Source organism: Diaphorina citri, unplaced genomic scaffold, assembly GCF_000475195.1.
Source record: "Diaphorina citri unplaced genomic scaffold, Diaci psyllid genome assembly version 1.1 scaffold685, whole genome shotgun sequence".
NCBI classification, from domain to species: Eukaryota; Metazoa; Arthropoda; class Insecta; order Hemiptera; family Psyllidae; genus Diaphorina; species Diaphorina citri.
Window position 1 is genome coordinate 73,808 of NW_007378118.1, and position 12,060 is coordinate 85,867.

Here is a 12,060-nt window from a genome sequence, read left to right on the forward strand (position 1 = left end):
CAGCATGCAGCAAATGCATCGCCTGGGCGATATTCGAGAAAGAATAGGGAGACATTTTCGGGGGGGAAAAGTCTCCCTCCATCTGTAGACTGTGTTACTGTGTACGAACGCAAGCATTTAGGTCCTAACTGTCTTGAAAGTCGTATGTACCGACCTACTAAGTAGGTACAAAATAAACATATTTAGGTAGGTACAAGATTTCCAAGAAGTTGTAAATATTATAACGAGGATTTATTACATTTATACATTTCTAAAACATCAAAGGGTGAAGTAATAATGAGAGTAATTATAATTATTACGAGATGATTAATAGCTAATTAGACGGAGAATGGAAATAACCACCCCCCTCATTCCCCTATTGACAGTTTTAATGACACACCTCTCCTCCACCTCCTACCTTTTCCTAGAAGAAATAAAAACGGATGAGAGAACTTATAGTTTACGGGCCAAACTTGCATACAGCATGCAGCAAATGCAAGTTGTTAATGATGGGGAGGCATGCAAGAATACTGTGCTAGTCAAAACATCAAAGGGTGAAGTAATAATGAGAGTAATTATAATTATTACGAGATGATTAATAGCTAATTAGACGGAGAATGGAAATAACCTTGATCATGCGGACAAGCCGAGTCCATACTTGACGTTTTGTTTCAAGCGCTGTATTACAAGACTGCCAATATTTGCCACGTATGAACTTGACTTTACACAGTTGACACAGTTCACAAGAAAGAAGAAGAATATTTTAATTTAATGAAAAAATTAATAAAGGTTGCAATGTTGTCATGACCATCATTACACGCGACGTTCCCAAGTCTTACCTGATACTCTCTGTCCTCGTGTTGGGTGACCAGTCTCGGCTACAAGTGTACCGAGAAAATGGGAGATTTCATATCCCATCCCCCGTCATCTAATTTGCGCAGTTCTGATGTTGTTAGTTGTCAATGGCGCGGACAAAGTAAAAATTTCGTCAGTCCTCAATCAGCCCTGCTTTTGGGGTGACATTTGGTTTTGGCTCCAAAATTTTACAAGTGGATGCCCTTCGCACTCAACCTTTGCTAATTCTTTAGCAAGGGAAATTTCAGGCTGTTCTGCTCCTTGTGTAAAGTCCCCCAGTCAGAAATAAATAAAACAAATAATAAATATACTCACCCACATGATCATGATAAGGAAGAGACAGTTGATAAATAGAACCAAGATGGCTGGAGCTTGATAAATCCAATCATACACGTGTGGGGTCATCCAAGGACAGTGGCGCAGACCAATATCCCCCATACCTTGACTCTGAAACAATAGAGACATGTCGGGTTAATAGTGTCAGTGAGACCAACATAGGGTTAAAAAATCATTCTAGATTTATTTATTTGCACTCTAAGCAATAAAGGCTATGTGTGATTCTAGATTTAATTTATTACGTTGACGTGTGTCAAAACTGTGGCAGTCCCTCAAAAGACAGCTTGTGCTATTTCATGTGACTATAAATTTAGAATTTAGAACCCATCCGTTCATAAAGTTTCTTCTTTTTCAACCTTTTCATACTACCTATATTCATATCAGAACTATCGATTTTATAAGAGGAACTAACATGATATAAACTGACCTACAGCGACAAAAAAAAAAAAAAGTATGAAAACTGTCAGCGATCTACAATGTTTTGCATTTCCATGACCAGATGAGGGTAGGTACTGGAATATAGCTAGCAGTAATTTAATGTAGAGATGAAGGCACTTTATCTAATTTCGCTAAAAAAAGGTAATATTGGGGAGGTAATAGAAAGTCGTGTGAGATTCTCATCACATTATTTCATTAAACTATCCAGAATGACAGATTACACTTCCATATCACTTTCGTCTCTCCCCTTATTATTCAATAGATACTCGTAGGTATCCGTTTTCATTTCATTTTTCTGTCACATATTTCCTCTTTCCTCACTTTTATAGCCCCCCTGTTGCTTTATCGGGATTTTGAGCAGCCCTAGATGAACAATATATTTGAAGGCCCTATCAAAAAGCCTCAACCGTTTTATATTGTTCAGGACAAAATGTATCAATATTATGGTTTCTGTCAATACGTTCGAACTTCGAATCAATAATTGCATCTATGTGCCGTCAATAATTCCATCAAAGTATGTCGTCAATAATTAATTTTACCAATATGTTGAAACTCTTCTCAACAAATAATATACCTTTCATAATATTATTGATATTATTAAGTCATCAAAGGACTGCCTGCCACTGAAGTTACGAATATTTTGATTGAATAGGTATTCGTATATCCTGCATTGAATGGTCGTATTTCCAAAATTGAATAGTCAACCCCCGGCACTGCTGTTTATATTGGTACGATTGTTTATGTTTAGTGAACAGAAAGCTGATGTTTTTTGTGCTGATCTTTCCACATACAATGCTGCAGAGTTGTATCGTGAAATTTTTTTTTCTGGCAAAAAGACGGGTTTGACTTGGGATTGAAAAATTAAAGCTTTAAACTTAGGTTTGATCTTTCCTTAAACACCACCTTTCCTTAAACACAGACGATGAGTGAAGTTCAATCATTTAGGCACTCGTACTCATCTAAGTGAATCAACACGTTACTACCTAACGGCCTCGTTATTACCAATGTAAATGCTTTTCCATTGAAAAGCCAGGTGAAAAACATTGAAGAGTATCAGAGCAGTAATTATGGCACTCGTTGAGTAATTAACGACATAGAATCGGGTTAATAGTGTCAGTGAGACCAATATAGGGTTAAAGATGAAGGCACTTTATCTAATTTCGCTAAAAAAAAGGTAATATTGGGGAGGTAATAGAAAGTCGTGTGAGATTCTCATCACATAATTTCATTAAACTATCCAGAATGACAGATTACACTTCCATCTCACTTTCTTCTCTCCCCTTATTATTCAATAGATACTCGTAGGTATCCGTTTTCATTTCATTTTTCTGTCACATATTTCCTCTTTCCTCACTTTTGTCCCCTGGACGATGTTCGAGAAAGAATAGGGAGAAATTTTCGGGGGGAAAAAGTCTCCCTCCATCTGTATACTGTGTTACTGAGTACGAACGCAAGCATTTAGGTCCTAATTGTCTTGAAAGTCATATGTATCGACCTACTAAGAAGGTACAAAATAAACATATTTAGGTAGGTACAAGATTTCCAAGAAGTTGTAAATATTATAACGAGGATTTATTACATTTATACATTTCAGCACTACACCACAGAGGTTGGTGTTCAAATCCTCAAACCACCACCTTTCGACAGTTCTCAAACCACCTTTTCGACTAACTGGCTGACTGACGACTGTCTCTATTACTTTCTCCTCACAACAAATAATGTACCTAATATACTGAAATAACTTATCAAATACACGAGCCTAGCTAGAACTTTAATCCTCGCTTGCATTCTAGCTTGCACTTTTGTTTGGATATAAATCTGTTAGTATAATTAATAATTCATAAGGAGATAGATACAGGGGGATAGTATAGAAGAGAAGACAAGAAAGAAGAAGAGGAGAGGAGGAATAGAAGCGAAGAGACAAGAAAGAAAGAAATTGTAAAAGAAGAGAAAACTTTTCGATAAATAATAACTTAGGTATTCAGAAAATTTCAAGGTAGGCACTTAGTCATTAAGGTGATCCCTTGAAAAGGAGTGATGAGAGAGATTTTCATGATGAGATTCCAAATTATTATTCTTATTATCATTATTACTTTCCATTAGCTGTGCCACACACCGTCAAATTAAAAAGCGAGAGCTTTAAAGCTACCCATGTTATTTTGCCTTCTTTCGTCTCTCTTAGGCCAGCTACTCACTATCAGGTTGACCTGACAAGTACACCTGATCAGGTCCAACTGTCAAGTCTACCTGATAGTGTATGTGCTCATCAGGTAGACCTCACAGGCGGATCTGATCAGGAGTACCTGTCAGGTCTACCTGATACTGAGTGGCTGGGGTTTTTTTACTCTTTCTCATGTAAGGTATGTATTGGAATATGATGAAATCGCCAAGACAAGACTTCTTGAGTGTAGACAAGATAATATTATTGATGAGAGAGAGAGAGAAAATAAAGGAATGAAAGATTAAATGAGAAGAGAGAGGAAGGGAAGAAGTTGGAGATAGAAGGGGAGGGAAGATTCTGGTCACAGAGCTAGAAAAATATAATGGCTGTCTGAATGGCTGACTCAGTAACTTTGTGAATGTCCATGATGAATGAAAGGAGGCAAATAAATGGATTAGTCATTTTCCCCCCTCTCTCTCTTTCTTTCTCCTTTTCTGTCTGTCTCTCTCTTTCTTCCATTCTCTCTCTCTCTCATGAAAACCTATTTATAATACTCTGAAGAGCTATCTTGGTACAGAGCGTAGGATCTTGTTTTTATTTCTTTTTCATTAAAAACTTAATTAGTTTTTACAGCGTAATTCTCCAATTTTTTAATGTAAATGTTTTTACAAGTTCCTCGTGGAGGTAGAATTTTATGGTCCCTTGATATACGTGGGAACGTATGTAAGTACGTGGGTACGTAGGTAGCGTAGGTATGTGTTCGTGATACATAATTATGCTTGTTCACCTATTGGTGTTCTCAGAACTTGAGAGAAACGGGGGAAAAAAAATCAGCAAAAAATGAAAAATCGTCATTTGGAGCTTAAAGCTAAGGAACACATCTTCGTCTCATTGAAAAAGACGGAGTTCAAGAAGCAGTTCGTTTTCCTATAGGACCTCATCCTGGTCACATAAGGACTTATGTAGGTAAGTACTTGGTATCATACAATCTTACCTGTATGTCTGAAGAGGGGGCAAACGTCTTGGCTATAGCCCAAACCGTAACAATCACCAGGGGAGCCCCTGAAATCCGATCGAACACAAGAAAAATATTAATATTTTAACAATATTCACTTAAAAATATTAGAGAACAAGCTGGGTCCGTCCCTCCGGGAATTTTTTAGCCCCTTTAATTTTTTAGTTTATTCGATCGTGATTAAAGAAAATGAGTACCTAGGTATGTACCTACCTAATTTGTTTAATATTCAGTTTATTATTATGATTTTTTGATTTTACTTTCATGTAATGATTTAAAATCAAGACTAGAGCCCGTTCTCCCTTTAATCCTTTAAGTCACCCATCCATTTTTTGGCCTTGCTCGGCGTAGCTTAACATAGATGACGCTAAAACTGGTCTTAAATGATCGACTGAAGTGTTGTCTAAAACTTTCTCGCTTTGAGTTCATAGGTCTTCGCGACAAATTTCGAGATCAGAGCTCATTTGTGTGAGAAAATGTGAAAAAAATCCCCCAAAAACCAGTTTTTTTTGGTTTTTTGGCTTTATGGTTTTCTGGACAAAATTTGCACCACCATTTTCGTGATCCTGGTAAAAAGACCTTTAATTTGATATATAGGTCGACCAGGTTTGGATAAGTCCTTCTATGGGGACAGACAGACAGACAGACAGACCGACCGACCGACAGAGTGACAGACACCGAAGCGAATACAATAGTCCGTCCCTTATACCTTTTTATTACTATTGTAATAATAAAGGAAGGACGGACTAAAAAGATATATTAATATTTTAACAAGATTTGAAGGTATATTAATGGTCTGAAGGTTCTCTACTTATTTATAGTAGGGGTTTCTATTTATAGTCGAGGTTTCAAGTTGAGAGCAAACACACCTGGGTTCGAAATAATACCCCACGAATTTCGTTAACCCTTCTTTAGTGAGGTAGGTCAGACCCCCAGTAAATCCATGTTTGTCTGAAAATTATCAGAATTTGGAATTTAAAATTTTGAAGGTATATTAAAGGTCTGAAGGTTCTCTATTTATAGTAGGGGTTTCTATTTTGAGAGCAAACACACCTGGGTTCGAAATAATACCCCACGACTTTCGTTAACCCTTCTTTAGTGAGGTAGGTCAGACCCCCAGTAAATCCATGTTTGTCTGAAAATTATCAGAATTTGGAATTTAAAATTCCAATACCTACAATAAAATTATTGATTTCAACTTTTCAGGCAATCTTATCGAAAAATCTAAAATAACCTATGGTAGTATGAATAAAATATAATTTTTAAATCATTATTGTTGCTGTTAGTGGTGTTTTTCTTATTATTATTATTTTATTTTTTTTTTACAGTTTTACAGTAAAATTAAGCTGGGGTTTACGTAGCCTACACCTCTCCAATCAAAGGTTAAAATATGAGCTAGCAGTAAGAAGGATTGAAGGAGTACTTACAGGAGAAGTAAGGAGGGTTGGAGTGAAGCAGTGAAGTGGCAGAGAACGCAAAGGAGCAACAATTAGAAGCTAGAAGTGCAAATAGAAAGAAGAGTGAAGTATTGACTTTACCGTAGTCGGAAAGAGGTTTATGAGAATATTAATTTGATACCAGGAACGGTAGGTTCCTGGTATCTCTGCCCTCCCCGGAATAGGCCTCAACTCTCGTCAGTCACAGCCCAATAATAAATACTCAAAGAACTTGAAGAATAATGCGGTTCTACGAATACTCGTATATCAAAAGAAGAGATCAAAATATAACTTCTCGGATTCATTTCAGGCAGAAAATGCGTAGGAGTTTCTTGTTAGCAGTGCTGGTTACAAAGCAAATTCCACAAATAGCAAACAGAGCCAGCGAGGTACCCACATACGTAAATAGAAAATTCGTTTCCTGGATATAGGTATTTAGTCTCCCAAAATGCTGTCAGGTCCTTTTGCAAAACCTTGAATATTATTTTGTACCATTATTACCTATATCATAAACTTTTTCTTTTTTACAAATCGGGAAACTAGGAAGGTACCTACATCTTGAAATGAAAGTTACAAGGAGACAACTAGGAACGACCTTGTCCGTTTGTAAACGTCAAAAAAAAAAAAAAAAAAAAAAAAAAAAAAAAAAAAAAAAACAATAATACCCAAGATCAAAATATAACTTCCCGGATTCATTTCAGGCAGAAAATGCGTAGGAGTTTCTTGTTGGCAGTGCTGGTTACAAAGCAAATTCCACAAATAGCAAACAGAGCCAGCGAGGTACCCACATCCGTAAATAGAAAACTCGTTGAGTTCCTGGATATAGGTAATTAGTCTCCCAAAATGCTGTCAGGTCCTTTTGCAAAAAAAAAAAAAAAAAAAATCCCTTTATCCATTAGAAAATCCCTTCGCAACATAATGGTGACAATTGGACTGGAACTTCGAAACCCTTCTGGAAATCAACCCTTGTATATTATTTTGTACATTATTACCTATATCATAAACTTTTTCTTTTTTACAAATCGGGAAACTAGGAAGGTACATCTTGAAATGAAAGTTACAAGGAGACAACTAGTCCGTTTGTAAACGTCAAAAAAAAAAAAAAAAAAAAAAAAAAAAAAAAAAAAAAAAAAAAAACAATAATACCCAAGTGCCAAGTAGTTTTATAATTCGGTGTCACATGTCTCCAGCTTTCCAAATTAATTCTCCGGACTGTCAACCCATGTCTTTCTATTTTCTAGACAGGTTTACCACCTTTAGTTCTTTTTTTCTCATTCTCCAGAGGTCAAGAGAAAGCTCTCTACAATCATGAAAGCGGGGATTATACGTATATTTATGAGTTAAGAGAAAAGCTCGGTTATAAATTTTCGGAAGGAAAATAAATACCAACAGCTAAAGTGGAGAGAGAGAGAGAAAATAAAATAGAGAGATACAGTCAAGAGGAAGAGAGGAGGAAAGCGTGTGTGAGTGTCTGAGAGAGAAACAAAGAGAGAGAAACACAGAGAGAGAGAGGGGGGCGGAAGAGAGAACCTTGCACTTGTCTTCGTAAATCTTGGATTTTAATCACTTTAAAAGCTGGCGCTGATAGAACTACTACAGTTAAGTAGGTACTATTGATTTATCAGTGGCGACCCATCAGGTGGGGAAATAAAGTTGCTTCATCGGGATTTTGAGCAGCCTTAGATGAACAATATATTTGAAGGCCCTATCAAAAAGCCTCAACCGTTCAGGACAAAATGTATCAATATTATGGTTTCTGTCAATACGTTCGAACTTCGAATCAATAATTCCATCTATGTGCCGTCAATAATTCCATCAAAGTATGTCGTCAATAATTAATTTTACCAATATGTTGAAACTCTTCTCAACAAATATACTTTTCATAATATTATTGATATTATTAAGTCATCAAAGGACTGCCTGCCACTGAAGTTACGAATATTTTCATTGAATATTCGTATATCCTGAATTGAATGGTCGTATTTCCAAAATTGAATACTCAACCCCCGGCACTGCTGTTTATATTGGTACGATTGTTTATGTTTAGTGAACAGAAAGCTGATGTTTTTTGTGCTGAGCTTTCCACATACAATGCTGCAGAGTTGTATCGTGAGATTTTTTCTGGCAAAAAGACGGGTTTGACTCGGGATTGAAAAATTAAAGCTTTAAACTTAGGTTTGATCTTTCCTTAAACACCACCTTTCCTTAAACACAGACGATGAGTGAAGTTCAATCATTTAGGCACTCGTACTTATCTAAGTGAATCAGCACGTTACTACCTAACGGCCTCGTTATTACCAATGTAAATGATGCTTTTCCATTGAAAAGCCAGGTGAAAAACATTGAAGAGTATCAGAGCAGTAATTATGGCACTCGTTGAGTAATTAACGACATAGAGTGTTAGATATGTATTGGAAAATGATGAAATCGCCGTGACAAGACTCCTTGAGAGTAGACAAGTTAATATTATTGATGAGAGAGAGAGAGAGAGAGAGAGAGAGAGAGAGAGAGAGAGAGAATAAAGGAATGAAAGATGAAATGAGAAGAGAGAGGAAGGGAAGAAGTTGGAGATAGAAGGGGAGGGAAGATTCTGGTCACAGAGCTAGAAAACTATAATGGCTGTCTGAATGGCTGACTCAGTAACTTTGTGAATGTCCATGATGAATGAAAGGAGGCAAATAAATGGATTAGTCATTTTCTTCTCTTCTTTTATTCAAGTTTTCATATATTGTGCTTGGCACATTGCATATACAAATGTTTGTCAGGCATTCATACAAAATGTTAGGGCCATACTCCATACTTACCCGCCCGTTTTTACTATACCTAAGTTCTCTCAATGAGCTCTTCGTTTTCTATGAACTGTAAACAAGGTAGGATTCTTAAGTGTGTACTAGAGAAAAAATTATAAAAAGGGCCATACAGCCATACTCCATACTTACCCGCCGGTTTTTACTATATCTAAGTTCTCTCAATGAGCTCTTCGTTTTCTATGAACTGTAAACAAGGTAGGATTCTTAAGTGTGTACTAGAGAAAAAATTATAAAACAGTACCTACCTATGAAAACACCATCAAATTTCGTTTAAAACGTAGGTAGGCAGAATAAATACGACTGTACAAACCTACGTACGTACCTACCTACATAATATATTATAGGTATTTACCTGCTTAGGTAATGTAAAATTGTAAATGTAGGTACATTTAAAGATGAATTTGGAAAATTTCATCACTGCCTGTGTGCCTGTACCTTTCAAGCTTTTAGGGGACAGGTGGACTTTTGAAAACTTACTAAAGCCTTCTAATTTATATTCAGAGGTGGTAGAAGCTGGACTCACAAACTTTTCGGTCAACGAACGTACAAACTTTACTAATGGATTCCAAAGGTGTAGAAAATTTTAGGATATACTCAAAATTGTGTTAGGCTTATGTTACACTGAGAAAAATAATTTTATTTTTTGGCATTCTAAGGGACAAAATAGACTGCTGAGGTCTATTCTTGAAGGGCGCAGCCTATTATATTATATTTACCTGCTTAGGTAATGTAAAATTGTAAATGTACATTTAAAGATGAATTTGGAAAATTTCATCACTGCCTGTACCTTTCCAGCTTTTAGTGGACAGATGGACTTTTGAAAACTTACTAAAGCCTTCTAATTTATATTCAGAGGTGGTAGAAGCTGGACTCAGAAACTTTTCGGTCAACGAATGTACAACTTTACTAATGGATTCCAAAGGTGTAGAAAATTTTAGGATATGCTTAAAATTGTGTTGGGCTTATGTTATGTATGTATTGTGTTTACATTAATTATTTTGTACTTAACAATTTACATGGCAATTCAACAACTGAGCAGACTTTTTTTCCTCTTCCTCTAATTTCTTTGTAGGTACGAGTAGTTTCATTAATAAATAAAAATTATTTAATAAATTTAAAATTTAGTACAGGTCAATACGTAGGCTAAACACCTATACTAGTGTAGTGACGATGCTTCATCCTATTTGTTCAATAATGTACGAGTTATCTACAAAGAGGAAGCTATGGAAGCGACTTTTTATGACCAATTTATTAGTATCATTTGTTTTGAAAGAAATAAAAAAACCCAACTAGCTTCCCATCAACATTTTTTTCTCTCTTTAATATTTATGATGATAATTTTGTCTTCTCCTCTCTTCCAACGATCTTCGCCATTTATTATTTATGGAGCACATTTTCGCTATTTTTCACACAAAGTTTGCATAGATGGAATTTTCCATTAAGTTTTATGGGCCATAATTTCCAGTGTCGAAGGAGAAATAAACCATTTGTTCCCCTCCTTTTGACGTTCTTTTCATATATTGCAACGAAAATATTTGCCCTGGTATTTTTCCTTTAGCAATTATGTGAAACTATGATAAATATTTGTGTTTACTGCCATTGAGATAAGGATTCAAAGTTCTGTCGTAGCTTTTATTATAAATAGTTCTGGTGTTTTTTAAAAAAACAAACTTTGTAGTAACCTTGACAGACGAGTTAGTCTTTTTTTTAATAATAAGAAATTAATACTAATTTTTTTAAAATGCATTTAACATTTTATTTTGGTTGGATAAGACTCAAAAGTCCCTTCAATCCTTTCCATAATGATATTCATCCTTACTATCTTTATCTTTTTTTATTTATCAATACGGCGTTTTTTCAAAGGCACGGTTCCCGAATTTAAATCCGTCACTGCAGCTTTGTACATTCATATTTATATTACTTTCCATTTTTTCTCCATTTAATGATAATGTTCTTTTTATCATTAATACTTGTAACTTGCTAGCCCTTGCATGCTCCAGTGCATTTGATTTGAAAGTTTATATATCTTTTGAATTCATAATTTGTATCAATTTAGTTCAGCGAGCGAAAAGTTTCCTGGATAAAAATTACCTCTTTGGAAGTTTGATTTTATTATTTCCTTTACCTATTTTATTTATTTGTAAGGCTGGATTTTTTTTTGTCATAAATTCGATTTTTTACGGTAAAAACCTACGATTTTTTACGAAAAAAAACCAGGCGTTGCAATTTCATAAGGTTTTTTTTCGGTAAAATTTGGACTATGAGTTCTACAGTAGACTTGACTGAACGTACTACTTCGAAAATTGGAATCGTCCATTAAAAGGTTTCGTGAATAAACTCAAATCGTTTGAACACTCTGTATGGATAAACATACTTAACATGTATAGCTGGATAAAAAATACAGATATAAACGACACTATCGTTATTATAATACAGGGGGGTATATGAGGACTGCGAGATTCGGGGGGATATTTGGAGCACAAAATCTATACGTTTAAGATAATAAAACTTGGGGGATATCAGATAACCAGGATACGTGGGTTGAACGCTAAATAGGGGATTCCCTAAGTTTAACCCCCTGAAACATCGTGTGACATGGGTTCTCTTTACTATTCTTTTATTTCCATTTTATATATTAATTTGATGTGTCTCGTAAATTATCGTATGATTTATTAAATGAATAGGTAATGGAAAGTAAAAACAAAATCAATGTGAGCCTTTAAGATATTTCATGAAATGAAGAAAATAGGTTCCTTATGGATTACAATTTTCGTACAAAATGCTGTTTTTCCAGGTAGGTATGTAGGTTTGAAATTAAAACGAACATAAAAATCTGTAAAAAGCTAATGAGATCAATAACATGACCGTGACATTAGAAATTCACCCTTCAAAGGGTTAACTCAAAGTCTCATAAATGGGAAAACAGATTATTATCGTATGATTTATTAAATAAATAGGTAATGGAAAGTAAAAACAAAATCAATGTAAGCCTTTAAGATATTTCATGAAATGAAGAAAATAGGTTCCTAT

The 12,060-nt window shown here is 35.2% G+C and overlaps 1 protein-coding gene across 1 annotated transcript in view; it reads right to left on the minus strand.

Moving 5' to 3' along the window:
• Positions 1–12,060, minus strand: part of LOC103511184 (diuretic hormone receptor-like) — a 66,468-nt gene that overhangs the window by 19,563 nt on the left and 34,845 nt on the right. Inside the window, exons 9-10 of the mRNA XM_008475902.2 lie at positions 4,764–4,831; positions 1,150–1,281 (exon numbers count right to left, since the gene is read on the minus strand). Of these exons, the coding sequence (XP_008474124.2) occupies positions 1,150–1,281; positions 4,764–4,831 (200 nt within the window). The remainder of the gene's footprint in view (positions 1–1,149; positions 1,282–4,763; positions 4,832–12,060) is intronic.